At 44.4% G+C, this 25,000-nt stretch overlaps 1 protein-coding gene across 1 annotated transcript in view; it reads left to right on the forward strand.

Annotated features, from left to right (window-relative positions):
- tmem240a (transmembrane protein 240a) overlaps nt 1-25,000 on the forward strand; it is a 54,553-nt gene that overhangs the window by 11,208 nt on the left and 18,345 nt on the right. Inside the window, exon 3 of the mRNA XM_061889134.1 lies at nt 19,078-19,286. Within this exon, the coding sequence (XP_061745118.1) occupies nt 19,078-19,286 (209 nt within the window). The remainder of the gene's footprint in view (nt 1-19,077; nt 19,287-25,000) is intronic.

Consider the following 25,000-nt stretch of genomic DNA (forward strand, 5'->3'; position numbering starts at 1 on the left):
TCGTAAAGACATGGAACAAAAACCTCTATGTAGGTCTGAGTTAGACCTAGATTCCCCATTAGAAATGCCTATACCTAAAATCAACAGAAATTTGGCAAAAACTCATTCAAAGCAAAATTTTCGCTAAAAAATGCTATTTTTGCCCCTTTGAGCTGTAATTTGACCCCCTTAACATGCTTCAAAACTCACCAAACTTGGAAGACACATCAGGACTGGCAGAAATTGCAATCTAATGAAAAAAAAAAAAAAAAAAACTCAAAATTGCGCTTTAGCGCAATTTTTCAATAAAACACAGAAAAAACTGCTTCCAGGAAGAAAACACAGACAAAACTGCTTGTAACTTCGGGTAGGAATGCCGGAAAGACATGAAACAAAAACTTCTATGTAGGTCTCACTTAGACCTACATTTTAATAATTGACAGCTAGCAGAAAAAATCAACAGGAAGTTGGCAATTACCCCTTCAAAATAAAAGTTTTGTGAATACCCGTCACCTTTCTTCAAAAGTTATCTCCTCTGAGCGCGTTTGTCGTTTCGGCTTCGAACTCGCTCAGGAGAGAGTTTGGACCCTTCTGATTAAAAGTATAGATCAAAGTTGTGATAAGTTTTCAGGTTTTGATTTTACGCGCCTTCAAAGAACCCCTGCGCAAATTTTCCTAAAAAATTTACTTTTTTCCTCTTTGAGCTGTAATTTGACCCCCTTAAAATGCTTCAAAACTCACCAAACTTGGCACACACATCAGGACTGGCAACAATTGCGAGCTAATGAAAAAACCAAACCCCAAAACTCAAAATTGTGCTCTAGCGCCCCCTATGAATACAACACAGACAATACCCTAATTTGACCCCCTTAACATGCTTCAAAACTCACCAAATTTGACACACACATCGGTATGGAGCGGCAGACCAACATATTAGGTAACCAAACCCCAAAAATGAAAATTGCGCGCTAGCGCCCCCTAGGAAGATACAAAAAACAGACTGCTTGTAACTTCCGTTAGGAATGTCGTAGAGACATGAAACAAAAACCTCTGTGTAGGTCTGACTTAGACCTACATTTTGATAATTGGCATCTTTCAGTTAAAATCAACAGGAAGTTGCCAATTACCCCTTCAAAATAAAAGTTTTGTAAAAGCCGTCACCTTTTTCCAGACAAAACTGCTTGTAACTTCTGTTAGGAATGTCGTAGAGTGATGAAACAAAAACTTCTATGTAGGTCTGACTAAGATCGGGACTCGGGACACGGCGGCGGCGGCGGCGGACCCGACCAACGCTGCTTGCAGCTTTAATTATTATTATTCTTTATTATACCGCACCGTCGCACCCCAATTTCACCCCCTCAACATGCTCCAAAACTCACCAAATTTGACACACACATCGGTGCGGTGGACCTTCCCAACCTATTAAGCAACCAAACCCCAAAAATGAAAATTGCGCGCTAGCGCCCCCTAGGAAGAGAAAAAAAACGGACTGCTTGTAACTTCCGTTAGGAATGTCGTAGAGACATGAAACAAAAACCTCTACGTAGGTCTGACTTAGATCTACATTTCCAATTAGAAATGCCTATACCTAAAATCAACAGAAATTTAGCAAAAACTCATTCAAAGCAAAATTTTCGCAAAAAATGCTATTTTTGCCTCTTTGAGCTGCAATTTGACCCCCTTAACATGCTTCAAAACTCACCAAACTTGGCACACACATCAGGACTGGCAGAATTTTTGATCTAATGAAAAAACCAAACCCGAAAATTAAAAAATGTGCTCTAGGGCAATTTTTGAATAAAACACAGAAAAAACTGCTCCTAGGAAGAGAAAATGGACAAAACTGCTTGTAACTTCCAGTAGGAATGTCGCACAGACATGAAACAAAAACCTCTATGTAGGTCTCACTTAGACCTACAATTTGATATTTGAAATCCTGCAGAAAAATCAACAGGAAGTTAAAAATTACCCCTTCAAAATAAAAGGTTTGTAAAAACCCGTCACCTTTTTCAAATAAAAACTCCTCCCAGTGCGTTTGTCGTTTCGGCTTCAAACTCGCACAGGAGAGAGTTTGAACCCTTTTGATTAAAAGTATAGATCAAAGTTTTGATAACTTTTCAGGTTTTGATTTTACGCGCCTTCAAAGAACCCCTGCGCAAATTTTTGTAAAAAATGTAATTTTTGCCTCTTTGAGCTGTAATTTGACCCCCTTAAAATGCTTCCAAACTCACCAAACTTGGCACACACATCAGGACTGGCAGAAATTGCGAGCTAATAAAAAAACCAAACCCCAAAACTCAAAATTGTGCTCTAGCGCCCCCTAGGAATACAACACAGACAAACTGCTCCTAGGAAGAAACACAGACAAAACTGCTTGTAACTTCCGGTAGGAATGTCAGAGAGACATGAAACAAAAACCACTATGTAGGTCTGACTTAGACCTACATTCGAATAATTAACATACTTTGGCAAAAATTAACAGGAAGCTTGATATTTTCACTTCAATACAACAACTGCATTACTTTCACAATGCATTAAATAGTGTCACCAAGGCTTCTCCTGCCGTGGGGCTCGGGGGCAGCAACCCAAGGCGCGCTCGCACTTTCGCACCCTAATTTGACCCCCTTAACATGCTTCAAAACTCACCAAAATTGATACACACATCGGTATGGAGCGGCAGACCAACTTATTAAGCAACCAAATACCAAAAATTAAAATTGCGCGCTAGCGCCACCTAGGAAGAGACAAAAAACAGACTGCTTGTAACTTCCGTTAGGAATGTCGTAGGGCCATGAAACAAAAACCTCTATGTAGGTCTGACTTAGACCTACATTTCCGTTAAACACTTCTATACCTAAAATCAACAGGAAGTTGACAAAAACCCCTTCAAAACAAATTTTTGGCAAAAAATGCCTTTTTTGCCTCTTTGAACTGATATTTGACCCCCTTAAAATGCTTCAAAGTGCAAGTTAAAGCTATACTATGCCAAGTGAAAGCCATTTATCAACAACATCCAGAAACGCAGATCTGTAATTTGACCCCCTTAACATGCTTCAAAACTCACCAAATTTTACACACACATCAGGACTGGTGAAAATTGCCATCCAATAAAAAAACAAACCCCAAAAATGAAAATTGTGCTCTAGCGCCCCCTAGGAAAATAAACTGATAAAACTGCTTGTAAATTCTGTTAGGAATGTCGTAGAGTGATGAAACAATAACTTCTATGGAGGTCTGACTAAGATCGGGACTCGGCACACGGCGGCGGCGGCCAACGGCGGACCCGACCAACGCTGCTTGCAGCTTTAATTATTATTATTATTATTCCGCCACCTCTTTGAACCTTAATTTGACCCACTGACCATGCTCCAAAACTCACCAAATTTCACACACTCATCAGAACTGGCGAAAATTGCCATCTAATAAAAAAACCAAACCCAAAAAATGAAAAATGCGCTCTAGCGCCCCCTACGAAAATCAAAAAACAGATTGCTCGTAACTTCCGTTAGGAATGTCGTAGAGACATGAAACAAAAACCTCTGTGTAGGTCTGACTGAGATCTACATTTCCAATAAAAAATGTCTATACCCAAAATCAACAGAAATTTTGCAAAAACTCATTCAAAGCAAAATTTTAGCAAAAAATGCTATTTTTGCCTCTTTGAGCTGCAATTTGACCCCCTTAAAATGCTTCAAAACTCACCAAACTTGGCACACACATCAGGACTGGCAGAAATTGCAATCTAATGAAAAAAAAAAAAAAAAAAACTCAAAATTGCGCTCTAGCGCAATTTTTTAATAAAACACAGAAAAAACTGCTTCCAGGAAGAAAACACAGACAAAACTGCTTGTAACTTCCGGTAGGAATGCCGGAAAGACAAAAAACAAAAACTTCTACGTAGGTCTGACTTAGACCTACATTTCGATAATTGACATCCTTCGGCAAAAATCAACAGGAAGTTAAAAATTGCCCCTTCAAAATAAAAGTTTTGTGAAAACCCGTCACCTTTTTCAAATCGACACTCCTCCCAGTGCGTTTGTCGTTTCGGCTTCAAACTCGCACAGGAGAGAGTTTGAACCCTTCTGATTAAAAGTATAGATCAAAGTTTTGATAAGTTCTCAGGTTTTGATTTTACGCGCCTTCAAAGAACCCCTGCGCAAATTTTCCTAAAAAATGTCGTTTTTGCCTCTTTGAGCTGTAATTTGACCTACTTAAAATGCTTCAAAGTGCTAGTTAAAGCTCTGTTATGCAGACCGAAAGCCATTTATCAACAACATCCAGAATCGCCGATCTGTAATTTCACCCCCTTAACATGCTTCAAAACTCACCAAATTTTGCACACACATCAGGACTGGCAATAACTGCCAACTAACAAAAAACCAAACCCCAAAAATCGAAATTGCGCTTAGCGCCCCCTAGGAAAAAACCCAGACAAAACTGCATGTAACTTCTGTTAGAAATGTCGTATAGACATGGAATAAAAACCTCTATGTTGGTTTGACTAATATCGGGACTCGGGACACGGCGGCGGCGGCGGCGGCGGACCCGACCAACGCTGCTTGCAGCTTTAATTATTATTATTCTTTCTTTCTTTATTCCGCACCGTCGCGCCCCAACATCACCCCCTTAACATGCTTCAAAACTCACCAAACTTGACACACACGTCGGTCTACCGTGACACCACAACATATTAAGCAACCAAACCCCAAAAATGAAAATTGCGCTCTAGCGCCCCCTAAAAGGAAACAAAAAACAGACTGCTTGTAACTTCCGTTAGGAATGTCGTAGAGACATGAAACAAAAACCTCTGTGTAGGGATGACTTAGACCTAAATTCCATAATTGTATCTTCTGGGGCCAAAATCAACAAAAAATTTTCAAAAACCCATTCAAAGCCAAATTTTCACAAAAAATGCAATTTTTGCCTCTTTGAGCTGCAATTTGACCCCCTTAAAATACTTCAAAACTCACCAAACTTGGCAGACACATCAGGACTGGCAGAAATTGCAATCTGATGAAAAAAAAAAAAAAAAAAACTCAAAATTGCGCTCTAGCGCAATTTTTCAATAAAACACAGAAAAAACTGCTTCCAGGAAGAAAACGCAGACAAAACTGCTTGTAACTTCGGGTAGGAATGCCGGAAAGACATGAAACAAAAACTTCTATGTAGGTCTCACTTAGACCTACATTTTAGTAATTGACAGCTAGCAGAAATAATCAACAGGAAGTTGGCAATTACCCCTTCAAAATAAAAGTTTTGTAAAAACCCGTCACCTTTTTCAAATCGACACTTCTCCCAGTGCGTTTGTCGTTTCGGCTTCAAACTCGCACAGGAGAGAGTTTGGACCCTTCTAATTAAAAGTATAGATCAAAGTTTTGATAAGTTCTCAGGTTTTGATTTTACGCGCCTTCAAAGAACCCCTGCACACATTTTCCTAAAAAATGTCATTTTTGCCTCTTTCAGCTGTAATTTGACCCCCTTAAAATGCTTCAAAACTCACCAAACTTGGCACACACATCAGGACTGGCAACAATTGCGAGCTAATAAAAAAACCAAACCCCAAAACTCAAAATTGTGCTCTAGCGCCCCCTAGGAATACAACACAGACAAACTGCTCCTAGGAAGAAAACAAAGACAAAACTGCTTGTAACTTCTGGTAGGAATGTCACAGAGACATGAAACAAAAACCACTATGTAGGTCTGACTTAGACCTACATTTGAATAATTAACATACTTTGGCAAAAATCAACAGGAAGCTTGATATTTTCACTTCAATACAACAACTGCATTACTTTCACAATGCATTAAATAGTGGCAGAAAGGCGTCTTCCAGAGTGGGGCTCGGGGGCAGCAACCCAAGGCGCGCTCGCACCTTCGCACCCTAATTTGACCCCCTTAACATGCTTCAAAACTCACCAAAATTGACACACACATCGGTATGGAGCGGCAGACCAACTTATCAAGCAACCAAACCCCAAAAATGAAAATTGCGCGCTAGCGCCCCCTAGGAAGAGACAAATGACAGACTGCTTGTAACTTCCGTTAGGAATGTCGTAGAGACATGAAACAAAAACCTCTGTGTAGGTCTGACTTAGACCTCCTTTTCCAATAAACACTTCTGTACCTAAATTCAACAGGAAGTTGGCAAAAACCCCTTCAAAACAAAATTTTCGCAAAATATGCCTTTTTTGCCTCTTTGAACTGAAATTTGACCCCCTTAAAATGCTTCAAAGTGCAAGTTAAAGCTATACAATGCCAAGCGAAAGCCATTTATCAACAACATCCAGAAACACAAATCTGTAATTTGACCCCCTTAACATGCTTCAAAACTCACCAAATTTTACACACACATCAGGACTGGTGAAAATTGCCATCCAAAACAGGAAGCTTGATATTTTCACTTCAATACAACAACTGCATTACTTTCACAATGCATTAAATACTGTCACCAAGGCGTCTTCTGCCGTGGGACTCGGGGGCAGCAGCCCAAGGCGCGCTCGCACCTTCGCACCCTAATTTGACCCCCTTAACATGCTTCAAAACTCACCAAAATTGACACACACATCGGTATGGAGCGGCAGACCAACTTATCAAGCAACCAAACCCCAAAAATGAAAATTGCGCGCTAGCGCCCCCTAGGAAGAGACAAATAACAGACTGCTTGTAACTTCCGTTAGGAATGTCGTAGAGACATGAAACAAAGACCTCTATGTAGGTCTGACTAAGATCGGGACTCGGGACACGGCGGCGGCGGCGGCGGCCAACGGCGGACCCGACCAACGCTGCTTGCAGCTTTAATTATTATTATTTTTCCGCAACTTTGAACCCTAATTTGACCCACTGACCATGCTCCAAAACTCACCAAATTTGGCACACACATCGGTAAGGCTTGCCAAAAACACGTATTAAGCAACCAAACCCCAAAAATGAAAAATGCGCGCTAGCGCCCCCTACGAAAAAAAAAAAACAGACTGCTTGTAACTTCCGGTAGGAATGTCGTAGAGACATGAAACAAAATCCTCTATGTAGAACTGACCTAGACCTAAATTCCCCATCAGAAACTCCTATACCTAAAACCAACAGAAATTTTGCAAAACCCTTTCAAAGCAAAATTTTCGCCAAAAAACGCTATTTTTGCCTCTTTGAGCTGCAATTTGACCCCCTTAAAATGCTTCAAAACTCACCAAACTTGGAACACACATCAGGACTGGCAGAAATTGTGATCTAATGAAAAAAAAAAAAAAAAATCTCAAAATTGTGCTCTAGCGCAATTTTTCAATAAAACACAGAAAAAACTGCTTCCATGAAGAAACCACAGACAAAACTGCTTGTAACTTCGGGTAGGAATGCCGGAAAGACATGAAACAAAAACTTCTATGTAGGTCTCATTAAGACCTACATTTTAGTAATTGACAGCTAGCAGAAATAATCAACAGGAAGTTGGCAATTACCCCTTCAAAATAAAAGTTTTGTGAAAACCCGTCACCTTTCTTCAAAAGTTATCTCCTCTGAGCGCGTTTGTCGTTTCGGCTTCAAACTCGCTCAGGAGAGAGTTTGGACCCTTCTGATTAAAAGTATAGATCAAAGTTGTGATAAGTTTTAAGGTTTTGATTTTTCGCGCCTTCAAAGACGCCCTGCGCAAAGTTTCCTAAAAAATGTCATTTTTGCCTATTTGAGCTGTAATTTGACCCCCTTAAAATGCTTCAAAACTCACCAAACTTGGCACACACATCAGGACTGGCAACAATTGCGAGCTGATGAAAAAACCAAACTCCAAAACTCAAAATTGTGCTCTAGCGCCCCCTAGGAATACAACACAGACAAACTGCTCCTAGGAAGAAAACAAAGACAAAACTGCTTGTAACTTCCGGTAGGAATGTCGTAGAGACATGAAACAAAAACCACTATGTAGGTCTGACTTAGACCTACATTTGAATAATTAACATACTTTGGCAAAAATCAACAGGGAGCTTGATATTTTCACTTCAATACAACAACTGCATTACTTTCACAATGCATTAAATAGTGGGACGAAGGCGTCTTAAGCCCTGGGGCTCGGGGACAGCAACCCAAGGCGCGCTCGCACCTTCCCACCCTAATTTGACCCCCTTAACATGCTTCAAAACTCACCAAATTTGACACACACATCGGTATGGAGCGGCAGACCAACTTATTAAGCAACCAAACTCCAAAAATGAATATTGCGCGCTAGCGCCCCCTAGGAAGAGACAAAAAACAGACTGCTTGTAACTTCCGTTAGGAATGTCGTAGAGACATGAAACAAAAACTTCTGTGTAGGTCTGTAGACCTACATTTTGATAGGTGGCATCTTTCAGTTAAAATCAACAGGAAGTTGGCAATTACCCCTTCAAAATAAAAGTTTTGTAAAAAGCCGTCACCTTTTTCCAGACAAAACTGCTTGTAACTTCTGTTAGGAATGTCGTAGAGACATGAAACAAAGACCTCTATGTTGGTCTGACTAAGATCGGGACTCGGGACACGGCGGCGGCGGCGGCGGCCAACGGCGGACCCGACCAACGCTGCTTGCAGCTTTAATTATTATTATTATTCTTCCGCAACTTTGAACCCTAATTTGACCCACTGACCATGCTCCAAAACTCACCAAATTTGGCACACACATCGGTAAGGCTTGGCAAAAACACATATTAAGCAACCAAACCCCAAAAATGAAAAATGCGCGCTAGCGCCCCCTACGAAAAAAAAAAAACAGACTGCTTGTAACTTCCGTTAGGAATGTCGTAAAGACATGGAACAAAAACCTCTATGTAGGTCTGACTTAGACCTAGATTCCCCATTAGAAATGCCTATACCTAAAATCAACAGAAATTTGGCAAAAACCCATTCAAAGCAAAATTTTCGCTAAAAAATGCTATTTTTGCCCCTTTGAGCTGTAATTTGACCCCCTTAACATGCTTCAAAACTCACCAAACTTGGAAGACACATCAGGACTGGCAGAAATTGCAATCTAATGAAAAAAAAAAAAAAACAACTCAAAATTGCGCTTTAGCGCAATTTTTCAATAAAACACAGAAAAAACTGCTTCCAGGAAGAAAACACAGACAAAACTGCTTGTAACTTCGGGTAGGAATGCCGGAAAGACATGAAACAAAAACTTCTATGTAGGTCTCACTTAGACCTACATTTTAATAATCGACAGCTAGCAGAAAAAATCAACAGGAAGTTGGCAATTACCCCTTCAAAATAAAAGTTTTGTGAAAACCCGTCACCTTTCTTCAAAAGTTATCTCCTCTGAGCGCGTTTGTCGTTTCGGCTTCAAACTCGCTCAGGAGAGAGTTTGGACCCTTCTGATTAAAAGTATAGATCAAAGTTGTGATAAGTTTTCAGGTTTTGATTTTACGCGCCTTCAAAGATCCCCTGCGCAAATTTTCCAAAAAAATATCATTTTTACCTCTTTGAGCTGTAATTTGACCCCCTTAAAATGCTTCAAAACTCACCAAACTTGGCACACACATCAGGACTGGCAACAATTGCGAGCTAATGAAAAAACCAAACCCCAAAACTCAAAATTGTGCTCTAGCGCCCCCTATGAATACAACACAGACAATACCCTAATTTGACCCCCTTAACATGCTTCAAAACTCACCTAATTTGACACACACATCGGTATGGAGCGGCAGACCAACATATTAGGTAACCAAACCCCAAAAATGAAAATTGCGCGCTAGCGCCCCCTAGGAAGATACAAAAAACAGACTGCTTGTAACTTCCGTTAGGAATGTCGTAGAGACATGAAACAAAAACCTCTGTGTAGGTCTGACTTAGACCTACATTTTGATAATTGGCATCTTTCAGTTAAAATCAACAGGAAGTTGCCAATTACCCCTTCAAAATAAAAGTTTTGTAAAAAGCCGTCACCTTTTTCCAGACAAAACTGCTTGTAACTTCTGTTAGGAATGTCGTAGAGTGATGAAACAAAAACTTCTATGTAGGTCTGACTAAGATCGGGACTCGGGACACGGCGGCGGCGGCCAACGGCGGACCCGACCAACGCTGCTTGCAGCTTTAATTTATTATTGTAATTGCTATTATTATTATTTGTAGTATTAGTATCCATCCATCCATTTTCTACCGCTTATTCCCTTTGGGGTCTGGGGGGAAGGAGGGGGGCGCTGGTGCCTATCTCAGGTACAATCGGGCGGAAGGCGGAGTACACCCTGGACAAGTCGCCACCTCATCGCAGTTGTAGTAGTAGCAGTCATAGTTAATGTTCTCGCACGTATAATGGTCAGGTGCAAAGGCAAGCTGGAGCCTATCCCAGCTGACATTGGATCCTGAGCCTGTACATATTTGTTATTTGTATGATTTTTATTATCTGTATTGTTATTAGTAGTAGTCATATTTATCGTTCTACTATGTCAGTGGTTCTCAAACTTTTTTTGTCATCCCCCACTTTGGACAAGGGGGAGTTTTCAAGCCCCACCTGCCCCCATCGCCCCAACAGAACGCTAATGCCAAGTTTAACATTTTCATATTTATTGAACATCAAGTAACATTCAAGTTGTATACATTCAAACTCAATAACATAAAACGACATCAAGTTCAATAATAAATAAAAAAAAAACTGTGCAGCTGTGGTATAACTTGCATCAAGTTCAATAATAAGTAGAATAACTATTCTGCCAGTTTTCTTTGAAAGAAATCAAGTGGCTTATTGACGTAATTGGGGTGTGTGGTCTCGAGGTGTCTCTTTAATTTGTTGGGTCTCATGCTGTCTGCTGCAAGCGGTTTTAGACACAGAACACACAGGGGTCTCTCCTCTGCCCCCACCACCATTGCCGTGAATCCAAGAGCAAGATACCCTTCAAATTTTCTTTTCGGTTGGCTTTTTGGTTGATTAAGCCCGTCAGATTTTTGTTTCTCTGCAGGCGCTGGCTCCGATTTGACGACTTTGAGGTGTGAGTCACAAATGTATCCATTTTGTGTAATTGTGGTCCACACATTAGCCTGCTACCCATCCGTGTGAAAGATTGTTCCGCTTAGCCCCGTCCCCATTAGTTACTGTTGCTATATCTGTCAAACTTTAGTTCCTACCTAGAAATTTAAAGCCTAGAGGAAAAATAAGTAATTCACATTTATTTACATAACAGATTTCACAGACAGAATCACAAAGTGATTTACAGTGTGTATAGAAAATGAAAGCATAGTAAAAAAAAAAAAATCTAAGAATATAATAAAACAAATTTTTTGAGTGAAATTTCCTCCCGTTTCTCGCGCCCCACCTGTCATGTGTCTATTCCCCACCAGTGGGGCACGCCCCACACTTTGAGAAAAGCTGTACTATGTACACTGTTTAGGGTCATAGGGAAGCTGTAGCTTATCCCAGCTGACTTTGGGTATGTACCTTTTTATTATTTGTGTGATTTTTATTGTTAATATTATTAGTAGTCATATTTAATGTTCTACCATGTACAACAGGGGTCTCAAACTCAATTTACCTGGGGGCCACTGGACGCAGAGTCTGGGTGAGGCTGGGCCGCAAGAAAAGATTTCTTTAAAAAAAATGTTGCATACTCCTCAACATGTCTAGTTGTATGACGTTTCAAATTGTATCCCTTGTGCACCGTAACTTTCTCCGTGCAAATAAGACACGTCGTGGTGCCGCTGTGCTCAACAAATAAATATTGCATCTTCCACTTTTCCTAGAATTGTCTTTGCTCATCACTAACCCTTCTCTTCACTGCAGGCTTTGAAAAAGACATGTTTGGGGTTGTGGAATATATTCGTATTTAGTCGACACACGGAGATTAATGTTATTCCCGCAATGTGTGTCGCTCCGCTTTTCCTCCCTACAGCAACACGGCGGTCGGCGGATAATAAAAAGTACCGGGATAGCGAGCGCCAAAGTGAGGGCTCCCGTAGTGTTATCCGGCGTCATATAGAAATATATGTAGTGTTCATCTTGCGAGGTAACGCAATTTAAACAATAAAAAAATACAAATAACGGTTTGAATTGGTCCAGGTTATCGGGGACTGTTATTACTGACAGACAGGTGTCGCGGTGTGACTGCAGCCAGGCACGTAAGTAAGAAAACCCTCGTCTCCATGGCAAGGTCTCTGTCGCTTTCACCATTTGCCGCTTTTCCACTAACGCAGGGGAAGGCAACCCAGAACGTTGAAAGAGCCATTTTGGACCCAAATAACACAATGCTGTCAAGCGCCATTCACACAAAACTTGCGGGCCGTACTAACATTAAACTTTCATTTTAAGGTGTGGGCCGCAAAATAACGTCTCGCAGCCGCAATTGGCCCGTGGGCCGTGTGTCTGAGACCCCTGATGTACAATGTTTAGGGTTGTAGGGAAGCTGGAGCGTACCCCAGCTAACTTTGAGACCCGTGTCCGTACTTTTTTTGTTTGCATTATTTGTATTATTGTTATTAGTACAAGTTGATATGTTTAATGTTCTACCAAGCTGGAGCCTATCACAGTTGACTTTGCAAGCTGAGCCTGTACTTTTTATTTTCTTTTGTAAATTATTGTTGTTAATACTACTAGTTGTCATATCTAATGTTCTACCACGTACAATGTTCAGTGTTATACGGAGGCTGGAACCTATCTCACCTGACTTTGGGATCTGAGCCAGTACCTTTCTATTATTCATATTATTGGTATAATAATAATAATAATAATAATGATAATTATAATTATTATTATTAGTCACATTTAATGTTCTACCATGTACAATGTTCAGGGTTGTAGGGGAGCTGGAGCCTATCCCAGCTGACTTTGGACATTTTTATACATTGTATTATTATTATCATTATTATTAGTAGTATAATAGTAGTAGTAGTAGTACTAGTCATATTCAGTGTTCTCCCATGTACAACATTGAGGATTGTAGGGAAGCTGGAGCCTATCCCACCTGATTTTGGACCCTGAGCCTGTACGTTTTTATTTATTGTATTATTATTACAAACCCCGTTTCCATATGAGTTGAGAAATTGTGTTGGATGTAAAAATAAACGGAATACAATGATTTGATTTGCAAATCATTTTCAACCCATATTCAGTTGAATATGCTACAAAGACAACATATTTGATGTTAAAATTGATAAACTTTTTTTTTTTTGCAAATAATCATTAACTTCAGAATTTGACGCCAGCAACACGTGACAAAGAAGTTGGGAAAGGTGGCAATAAATACTGATAAAGTTGAGGAATGCTCATTAAACACTTATTTGGAACATCCCACAGGTGTGCAGGATAATTGGGAACAGGTGGGTGCCGTGATTGGGTATAAAAGCAGCTTCCATGAAATGCTAAGTAAATCACAAACAAAGATCGGGCGAGGGTCACCAATTTGTAGGCAAATTGTCGAACAGTTTTAGAAAAACATTTCTCAACGAGCTATTGCAAGGAATTTAGGGATTTTACCATCTACGGTCCGTAAAATCATCAAAAAGTTCAGAGAATCTGGAGAAATCACTGCACGTAAGCAATGATATTACGGACCTTTGATCCCTCAGGCGGTACTGCATCAAAAACCAACATCAGAGTGTATAGGATATCCCCACATGGGCTCAGGAACACTTCATAAAACCACTGTCAGTAACTACAGTTGGTCGCTACATCAGTGAGTGCAAGTTAAAACTTTGCTATGCAAAGTGAAAGCCATTTATCAACAACACCGAGGAACGCCGCCGGCTTCGCTGGGCTCGAGCTCATCTAAGATGGACTGATGCAAAGTGGAAAAGTGTTCTGTGGTCTGACAAGTCCACATTTCAAATTATATTTGGAAACTGTGGACGTGGTGACCTCCGGAACAGAGAGGAAAATAACCATCCGGATTGTTATAGGCGCAAAGTTCAAAAGCCAGCATCTGTGATGGTATGGGGGTGTATTAGTGCCCAAGGCATGGGTAATTTACACATCTGTGAAGGCACCATTAATCCTGAATGGTCCATACAGGTTTTGGAGCAACGTATGTTGTCATCCAAGCAACGTTATCATGGATGCCCCTGCTTATTTCAGCAAAACAATGCCAAGCCACGTGTTACAACAGCGTGGCTTCGTAGTAAAAGAGTGCAGGTACTTTCCTGGCCCGCCTGCAGTCCAGACATGTCTCCCATCGAAAATGTGTGGCGCATTATGAAGCGTAAAATACGACAACAAGACCCCGGACTGTTGCACAACTTAAGCTGTACATCAAGCAAGAATGGTAAAAAATTCAACTTTCAAAGCTTCAACAAATACTTTCCTCAGTTCCCAAACGTTTATTGAGTGTTGTTAAAAGAAAATGTGATGTAACACAGTGGTGAACATGCCCTTTCCCAACTACTTTGGCACGCTGTTGCAGCCATGAAATTCTAAGTGAATTATGATTTGCAAAAAAAAAAAGGTTTATGAGTTTGAACATCAAATATCTTGTCTTTGTAGCGCATTCAACTGAAGGATTTGCAAATCATTGTATTCAGTTCATTTTTACATCTAACATAATTTCCAACTTATATGGAATCAGGGTTTGTATTATTATTATTATTATTATTATAATTCTTTTTATTTAAAATGTTATTAGTAATAGTAGTCATATTTGATGTTCTACCATATACAATGTTGAGGATTATAGGGGAGCTGGAACCTATCCCAGATTATTTTGGACCCTAAGCTTGTACATTTTTATTTATTTTATTATTATTATTATTGTTAATGTTATTAGCGCTAGTCATATATAGTTTTCTTCCATGTGCAACGTTGAGGGTTGTAGGGGAGCTGGAGCCTATCCCAGCTGACTTTGGTCTCAAAGCCTGTACATTTTTATTTATTGTATTATTAATATAATTATGATTTTAATAATAACAATAAGTATTATTATTATTGTTATTAGTAATAGTCATATTTAGTGTTCAGTGATCAGACAAAGAGCAGCTCAAAGACTTCTATGGAATTACAACGAAATGAACCCAGATTTCCCTCGCCCGGACGTGGGTCACCGGGGCCCCGCTCTGGAGCCAGGCCCGGAGTTGGGGCACGATGGCGAGCGCCTGGTGGTCGGGCCTGTTCCCATGGGGCCCGGCCGGGCACAGCCCGAAGAGGCAACGTGGGTCATCCCTCCAATGGGCTCACCACTCATAGGAGGGGCCATAGAGGTCGGGTGCATTGTGAGCTGGGCGGCAGCCGAAGGCAGGGCACTTGGCGGTCCGATCCTCGGCTACAGAAGCTAGCTCTTGGGACGTGGAACGTCACCTCACTGGGGGGGAAGGAGCCTGAGCTAGTGCGCGAGGTAGAGAAGTTCCGGCTGGATATAGTCGGACTCACCTCGACGCACAGCAAGGGCTCTGGAACCAGTTCTCTCGAGAGGGACTGGACTCTCTTCCACTCTGGCGTTGCCGGCAGTGAGAGGCGACGGGCTGGGGTGGCAATTCTGGTTGCCCCCCGGCTCAAAGCCTGTACGTTTGAGTTCAACCCAGTGGACGAGAGGGTAGCTTCCCTTCGCCTTCGGGTGGGGGGACGGGTCCTGACTGTTGTTTGTGCTTACGCACCAAACAGCAGTTCAGAATACCCACCCTTTTTGGGTACACTCGAGGGAGTACTGGAAAGTGCTCCTCCGGGTGATTCCCTTGTCCTACTGGGAGACTTCAACGCTCATGTTGGCAACGACAGTGAAACATGGAGAGGCGTGATTGGGAAGAATGGTCGCCCGGATCTAAACCCGAGTGGTGTTTTGTTATTGGACTTTTGTGCTCGTCACAATTTGTCGATAACAAACACCATGTTCAAACATAAGGGTGTCCATATGTGCACTTGGCACCAGGACACCCTAGGCCGCAGTTCCATGATCGACTTTGTAGTTGTGTCATCGGATTTGCGGCCTTATGTTTTGGACACTCGGGTGAAGAGAGGGGCGGAGCTTTCTACCGATCACCACCTGGTGGTGAGTTGGCTGCGATGGTGGGGGAGGATGCCGGACAGACCTGGCAGGCCCAAACGCATTGTGAGGGTCTGCTGGGAACGTCTGGCAGAGTCTCCTGTCAGAGAGAGTTTCAATTCACACCTCCGGGAGAACTTTGAACATGTCACGAGGGAGGTGCGGGACATTGAGTCCGAGTGGACCATGTTCCGAACCTCTATTGTCGAGGCGGCTGATTGGAGCTGTGGCCGCAAGGTTGTTGGTGCCTGTCGTGGCGGTAATCCCAGAACCCGTTGGTGGACACCAGCAGTGAGGGATGCCGTCAAGCTGAAGAAGGAGTCCTATCGAGTTCTTTTGGCTCATAGGACTCCGGAGGCAGTGGACGGGTACCGACGGGCCAAGCGGTGTGCAGCTTTAGCGGTCGCGGAGGCAAAAACTCGGACATGGGAAGAGTTCGGGGAAGCCATGGAAAACGACTTCCGGACGGCTTCGAAGCGATTCTGGACCACCATACGGCGCCTCAGGAAGGGGAAGCAGTGCACTATCAACACCGTGTATGGTGCGGATGGTGTTCTGCTGACTTCGACTGCGGATGTTGTGGATCGGTGGAGGGAATACTTCGAAGACCTCCTCAATCCCACCAACACGTCTTTCTTTGAGGAAGCGGTGCCTGGGGAATCTGTAGTGGACTCTCCTATTTCTGGGGCTGAGGTCGCTGAGGTAGTTAAAAAGCTCCTCGGCGGCAAGGCCCCGGGGGTGGATGAGATCCGCCCGGAGTTCCTTAAGGCTCTGGATGCTGTGGGGCTGTCTTGGTTGACAAGACTCTGCAGCATCGCGTGGACATCGGGGGCGGTACCTCTGGATTGGCAGACCGGGGTGGTGGTCCCTCTCTTTAAGAAGGGGGACCGGAGGGTGTGTTCCAACTATCGTGGGATCACACTCCTCAGCCTTCCCGGTAAGGTTTATTCAGGTGTACTGGAGAGGAGGCTTCGCCGGATAGTCGAACCTCGGATTCAGGAGGAACAGTGTGGTTTTCGTCCTGGTCGTGGAACTGTGGACCAGCTCTATACTCTCGGCAGGGTTCTTGAGGGTGCATGGGAGTTTGCCCAACCAGTCTACATGTGCTTTGTGGACTTGGAGAAGGCATTCGACCGTGTCCCTCGGGAAGTCCTGTGGGGAGTGCTCAGAGAGTATGGGGTATCGGAATGTCTTATTGTGGCAGTCCGCTCCCTGTATGATCAGTGTCAGAGCTTGGTCCGCATTGCTGGCAGTAAGTCGGACACGTTTCCAGTGAAGGTTGGACTCCGCCAAGGCTGTCCTTTGTCACCGATTCTCTTCATAACTTTTATGGACAGAATTTCTAGGCGCAGTCAAGGCGTTGAGGGGTTCCGGTTTGGTGGCCACGGGATTAGGTCTCTGCTTTTTGCAGATGATGTAGTCCTGATGGCTTCATCTGGCCGGGATCTTCAGCTCTCACTGGATCGGTTCGCAGCCGAGTGTGAAGCGACCGGAATGAGAATCAGCACCTCCAAGTCCGAGTCCATGGTTCTCGCCCGGAAAAGGGTGGAGTGCCATCTCCGGGTTGGGGAGGAGACCCTGCCCCAAGTGGAGGAGTTCAAGTACCTAGGAGTCTTGTTCACGAGTGGGGGAAGAGTGGATCGTGAGATCGACAGGCGGATCGGTGCGGCGTCTTCAGTAATGCGGACGTTGTATCGATCCGTTGTGGTGAAGAAGGAGCTGAGCCGGAAGGCAAAGCTCTCAATTTACCGGTCGATCTACGTTCCCATCCTCACCTATGGTCATGAGCTTTGGGTCATGACCGAAAGGATAAGATCACGGGTACAAGCGGCCGAAATGAGTTTCCTCCGCCGGGTGGCGGGGCTCTCCCTTAGAGATAGGGTGAGAAGCTCTGCCATCCGGGAGGAGCTCAACGTAAAGCCGCTGCTCCTCCACATCGAGAGGAGCCAGATGAGGTGGTTCGGGCATCTGGTCAGGATGCCACCCGAACGCCTCCCTAGGGATGTGTTTAGGGCACGTCCAGCTGGTAGGAGGCCACGGGGAAGACCCAGGACACGTTGGAAAGACTATGTCTCCCGGCTGGCCTGGGAACGCCTCGGGATCCCCCGGGAAGAGCTAGACGAAGTGGCTGGAGATAGGGAAGTCTGGGCTTCCCTGCTTAGGCTGCTGCCCCCGCGACCCGACCTCGGATAAGCGGAAGATGATGGATGGATGGATGGATATTTAGTGTTCTTCCATGTACAATGTTGAGGGATGTAGGAGAGCTGGAGCCTATCCCAGCCGACTTTGAACCCCGAGCCTGTATATTTTTATTTATTGTATTATATTATTATCATTATTATTATTATTATTAATGTCATCAGTACAAAAAGTCATGTTTAATATTCAACCATGTACAATTTTGAGGGCTATAGGGAAGCTGGAGCCTATCCCAGCTGAGTTTGGACCCTGAGCCTGTACATTTGATCTATTATAATTGCTGTTAATAGTACTAGTCATATTGGATGTTCTACCATGTACAACAATTAGGGTGGAAGGGGAGCATGAGCCTATCCCAGCTGACTTTGAACTCTAAGCCTGTGCATTTGTATTCATTGTATTATTATGGATGTTATTATTATTGTTAGGGCTTCACGGTGGTAGAGGGGTTAGTGCGTCTGCCTCACAATACGAAGTTCCTGCAGTCCTGGGTTCAAATCCAGGCTCGGGATATTTCTGTGTGGAGTTTGCATGTTCTCCCCGTGAATGCGTGGGTTCCCTCCGGGTACTCCGGCTTCCTCCCACTTCCAAAGACATGCACCTGGGGATAGGTTGATTGGCAACACTAAATTGGCCCTAGTGTGTGAATGTGAGTGTGAATGTTGTCTGTCTATCTGTGTTGGCCCTGCGATGAGGTGGCGACTTGTCCAGGGTGTACCCTGCCTTCCGCCCGATTGTAGCTGAGATAGGCGCCAGCGCCCCCCATGACCCCGAAAGGGAATAAGCGGTAGAAAATGGATGGATGGATTATTATTGTTATTAATGTTATTACTACTAATGGTCATATTGAGTGTTCTTCCATGTACAATGTTGAGGGTTGTAGGAGAGCTGGAGCCTATCCCAGCTGACTTTGAACTCTGCACTGTTGTCCAGATGATGGATGACTAGAGTGGGGTTGTAGCTGGCACTAATGTAGGTTCTGTCACTGTCGCAGACATCACGTGCACTACGTGATCCCGTACGACGGCGACCATTCCCTGGTGGACTCGTCAGAGAACTACTTTGTGAGCGACAGCGTGACCAAGCAGGAGATGGACCTCATGCTGGGCCTGCTGCTGGGCTTCTGCATCAGCTGGCTCCTGCTGTGGTTGGACGGCGTGCTGCACTGTGCCGTCAGGGCCTGGAGGTCAAGCCGCTATTACGGTAAGACTTCCTCCTCCTCCACCCGATCGTCCGTTCCCGGGTCAAACTGCGGCCATTGTGAATGGTCTACTTCCTGCAATGCAATTCATTTGGTTGCACACCACCATGCAAGCCTGTCACCATGATTACACACCACTCGGCTAGCCTGTCGCCATGGTTACACACTACCCTGTAAACCTGTCGCCATGTTTACACACCAAACTGCAAACCTGTCGCCATGGTGACTCACCACCCTGCAAACTTGTCGCCATAGTTACACACCACCATGCAAACCTGTCGCCATGGTTACACACCACCTTGCAAACCTGTCGCCAAGGTTATGCACCACTCAGCAGGCCTGTCGCCATGATCACACACTACCCTGAAAGCCTGTCGCTATGATAACACACAACTCTGCTTACCTGTTGCCATGGTTACACACCACCCTGCAAGCCTGTCGCCATGGTTACACACCACTCTCTGCCCAAATCTTGGGAGGGACTAAAAGTTTTTGCTGCAGCAGAGTATTCCTGTCTTATAAAGGATCTTTGACCAGTTATCGATGGGAAAATGCATTTTTAGACTATATCATTTGCCTAAGCGGCGAGGAGACACCGAGAGTAACAAGCAGTAGAAAATTGATTAGAAAGGAAAAATAATAAGTAATAATTAAACAAAAACATTTTGTTTTTTTTGTTTGTTTTTAACTTGGGACTTCCCGCGGGCCGGATCTCGGATGCTGTTGGGCTGTAGTTTGGGGATTCCTGCTGTAGACCATTGTACCCATGCTGTATAGAGGATCTTTGACTATTGATTTTGCAGGAGACCCATATATTCATGCTATATAGAGGATCTTTGACTAGTGTTTTTGCAGTAGACCATATATTCATGCTATATAGATGATCTTTGACTAGTGTTTTTGCAGTAGATCCATATATCCATGCTGTATAGATGATCTTTGACTAGTATTTTTGCAGTAGACCCATATACCCATGCTATATAGAAGATCTTTGACCAGTGTTTTTGCAATAGACCCATATACCCATGCTATATAGAGGATCTTTGACCAGTGTTTTTGCAGAAGACCCATATACCCATGCTATATAGAGGATCTTTGACCAGTGTTTTTGCAGTAGACCCACATACCCATGCTATATTGATACATTTATAATAATATGTCATATTTACATGATGTAAGTATATATATGTAATGTAGTAACATTCATAATAACATGTATCATACATGATGTAAGTATATATGTCATGTATTAACATTTATAATACCATGTAATATATACATGATGTAAGTATATATGTCAATAAACAACATTCATAATAACATGCAATATTTGCACATTTTGATAATTTTAAACATAAGTGACACATTTTGGATGTTTACTTATTGTGTTTTATGTGCAGAATAGTGGAGCTCCCAGTAAGATTTTTTTTTTTACCTTTAATATTTAGAATGTATTTTGAAAATTCTGTCCGTCGTCATGTCTCTTATGATTCCAAAAAAGTGCACTTCCCCTTTAAGAAGTGAGAAGAAAGTTCATGTTTGCATTAAAGTGAGCTTTGCGGAATCTAAGACAACTTTCAGTCTCAATAATCTTCTGCTCTATAAAAGATGTCACTTCTTTTCTTTAAGTGAGTCATCACGCACACGCACACGCGCACACATGCACACATGTTATCATTCTGAATGGGGACCAAGTTGTTCATCATCACTTGTGGAGACAAGGGAAAAATATATTAGTTTTAACTAAGGATGGATTCCATACAGAATTATAGTACTATTAATTCTAGGATAACATGTTTCAATTTTCAAAAAAACTCATTTAAACTTTAATTTTTACTTTTTTATTTTTAACAACATTAAACATTATTAACATAAAAAAAACTGTTCTACCTAACCAAATTTCCTGCCACGCCCCCCAGGACTCAAGTCCCGCCACCGTCACAAGACATTTTTTTTTCCTTCACCCAATCAAACTAAGACCAAAGAAAAAATACAATTTGGACAATTTAAAGGGGAGGATTCTGCCCTCCTCCTCACCCCTCTCCGCCCACCCCAAAAGACTGTTCCAGATCGCGGTGAGCGCGTCTGGGATCCGCTCCTTGAGGGTGGGGGGGCGGGGGGGGGGGGGGGGGGGGGGAGTGATGCCCAGTGCGATGCCAAGCTACAGCCTTTAGCACAGCCGCCACCACTAGTTCTTCAATCTGCCAAGTCACAGCCGCCAACACGCCCGCCTCCACCAGTTCTTCAGCCTGCCAAGCCACAGCCGCCACCACCAGTTCTTTGGCCTGCTAAGCCTCAGCCTCCAGCTAGGCCATCGCCACCAAGTCCACAGCTAGCACCAAGTCCACAGCTAGCACCAAGTCCACGGCTAGCACCAAGTCCAAGGCTAGCACCAAGTCCAGCACCAAGTCCAAGTCCAGCACCAAGTCCAAGTCTGATGCCAGCACCAAGTCCAAGTCCACGGATAGCACTAAGTCCAAGTCCAAATCCAAGTCTGATGCTAGCACCAAGTCAACGGATAGCACCAAGTCCAAGTCCAGGTCTGATGCTAGCACCATGTCCAAAACCAAGTCCAGGTCTGTTGCTAGCACCAAGTCCAAAACCAAGTCCAGGTCTGATGCTAGCACCAAGTCCAAGTCCAAGTCAAGGTCCACGGCTAGCACCAGTATCTGCACCACGTCTTTCCTCAGTGCCTGCACCACATCAGATCCCAGCGCCTGCACCACAAGAGGTACCAGTGCCTGCACCACGTCGGGTCCCAGTGCCTGCACCACAAGAGGTACCAGTGCCTGCACCACCCCGGGTACCAGTGCCTGCACCACAAGAGGTACCAGTGCCTGCACCACCCCGGGTACCAGTGCCTGCACCACACCAGGTACCAGTGCCTGCTCCACAACAGGTTCCAGTGCCTGCACCACAACAGGTTCCAGTGCCTGCACCACGCCAAGCTCTAGTGCCTGCACCACGCCAAGCTCTAGTGCCTGCACCACGCCAAGCTCCAGTGCCTGCACCACGCCGGGTACCAGTGCCTGCACCACAACAGGTACAAATGCCTGCACCACGCCAAGCTCCAGTGCCTGCACCACGCTGGACCCCAGTGCCTGCACCATGCCGGGTACCAGTGCCTGTTCCACAACAGGTACCAGTGCCTGTTCCACAACAGGTACCAGTGCCTGCACCACTCCAAGCTCCAGTGCCAGCTCCACGCCGGGTACCAGTGCCTGCCCCACTACAGGTACCAGTGCAGGTTCCACGCCAAGCTTCAAGCTTCAGTGCCTGCACTACGTCAAGCTCCAGCGCCACCAGTTGCAGCACCACGCCAAACTTCGCCGCCTGCCATGATGACAACGCGTCCACCTCCTTGTTTGCCACGGATGTGGCCATTACGTGGTCGTCCGCCAAGCCAAGGGCGTCGACCTTCTCGTCGGCCAAGGATATGGCCCTTCCTGGGTCGCCCACCTCGTCAAGTACAGCGGGTCTCTACGCGTCGCCGCCACCTGACTCTGCCCCGGTGGATACGGGGACACGTGGTCTGGCGACCCACCGCCATGTCCCCCTCCCGCCCTCCCATGACTCTTGATCATTTTTTTCTTTTTTGGACATCTAGAATCTGTCCTTAATGTCATGCCTGTGAATCAGGTCTTATGTTTGATCATGTTATGTTTTGTTTTTTGGACTGTTGTTTCCCATTTTGCACTTCCTAGTTTTATTTTGGTTTCCATAGTAACCCATTAGTTTCCACCTGGTCTCCTAGTCACGCCCCGGTCCTCAGCTCTCACACCTGTTTTCAATTACCACAGCTAGTATTTAATCCATCCATCCATCATCTTCCGCTTATCCGAGGTCGGGTCGCGGGGGCAGCAGCCTAAGAAGGGAAGCCCAGACTTCCCTCTCCCCAGCCACTTCGTCTAGCTCTTCCCGGGGGATCCTGAGGCGTTCCCAGGCCAGCCCGGAGACATAGTCTTCCCAACGTGTCCTGGGTCTTCCCCGTGGCCTCCTACCGGTTGGTTGTGCCCTAAACACCTCCCTAAGGTGGCGTTTGGATGGCATCCTGACAGAGGCCCGAGCCACCTCATCTGGCTCCTCTCGATGTGGAGGAGCAGCGGCTTTACTTTGAGTTCCCCCTGGATGGCAGAGCTTCTCACCCTATCTCTAAGGGAGAGCCCCGCCACCCGGCGGAGGAAACTTATTTCGGCCGCTTGTACCCGTGATCTTATCCTTTCGGTCATGACCCAAAGTTCATGACCATAGGTGAGGATGGGAACATAGATCGACCGGTAAATTGAGAGCTTTGCCTTCCGGCTCAGTTCCTTCTTCACCACAACGGATCGATACAACGTCCGCATTACTGAAGATGCCGCACCGATCCGCCTGTCTGTCTCACGATCCACTCTTCCCCCACTCGTGAACAAGACTCTTAGGTACTTGAACTCCTCCACTTGAGGTAGGGTCTCCTCCCCAACCCGGAGATGGCACTCCACCCTTTTCCGGGCGAGAACCATGGACTCGGACTTGGAGGTGCTGATTCTCATTCCGATCGCTTCACACTTGGCTGCGAACCGATCCAGTGAGAGCTGAAGATCCCCGCCAGATGAAGCCATCAGGACCACATCATCTGCAAAAAGCAGAGACCTAATCCCGCGACCACCAAACCGGAACCCCTCAACGCCTTGACTGCGCCTATAAATTCTGTCCATAAAAGTTATGAACAGAATCGGTGACAAAGGACAGCCTTGGCGGAGTCCAACCCTCACTGGAAACGTGTCCGACTTACTGCCAGCAATGCGGACCAAGCTCTGACACTGATCACACAGGGAGCGGACCGCCACAATAAGACAGTCCAGTACCCCATACTCCCTGAGCACTCCCCACAGGACTTCCCGAGGGACATGGTTGAATGCCTTCTCCAAGTCCACAAAGCACATGTAGACTGGTTGGGCAAACTCCCATGCACCCTCAAGAACCCTGCCGAGTGTATAGAGCTGGTCCACAGTTCCACGACCTGGACGAAAACCACACTGTTCCTCCTGAATCCGAGGTTCGACTATCCGGCGTACCCTCCTCTCCAATACACCTAAATAAACCTTACCGGGAAGGCTGAGGAGTGTGATCCCACGATAGTTGGAACACACCCTCCGGTCCCCCTTCTTAAAGATTCTTAAAGAAGACTAGTATTTAAGTCGTTTTGTTTTCTGTTCCTCGGCCTGGGAACTTTACCTACCTTTATAGTGAACCCTCATGACCACGCACCTACCTTGCCTTGCCAACCTTCAATGTCTTGCCACGCTGCTTATTGTTTTGACCACGCCACATAATATTTTTGTTTGTATTTATGCCTCAGTGCAAGTTTTTGGTTTGTTTTGTACCATAGATAGTATTTTTGTTTATTTGTATATAATCATGCCATTGTGCTGTTTTGTTTGAAGTTTATTCTAGTTAATATTTGCCATTGTGCGCGTCCTTTGTTTTCCTGTTTTTGTATTGTAGTGTTTAAATAAATTAACACTGTACTTACACTCACGTCTCACTCGTGCAAATCATCCTCTGAGTGGAAGAAGCAAAACAAATCCAAGTCAAAGTCCTGACACTATCTAATAATTATTAAATATACACAATAAATAATATAATATAATATAATATAATATAATATAATATATAAAACCAAAACAACAACCAGCTGAGAATATTTTCATTAAATGGAATAAAAGCACAGTTT

Source organism: Nerophis ophidion, linkage group LG27 (assembly GCF_033978795.1).
Source record: "Nerophis ophidion isolate RoL-2023_Sa linkage group LG27, RoL_Noph_v1.0, whole genome shotgun sequence".
NCBI lineage: Eukaryota > Metazoa > Chordata > Actinopteri > Syngnathiformes > Syngnathidae > Nerophis > Nerophis ophidion.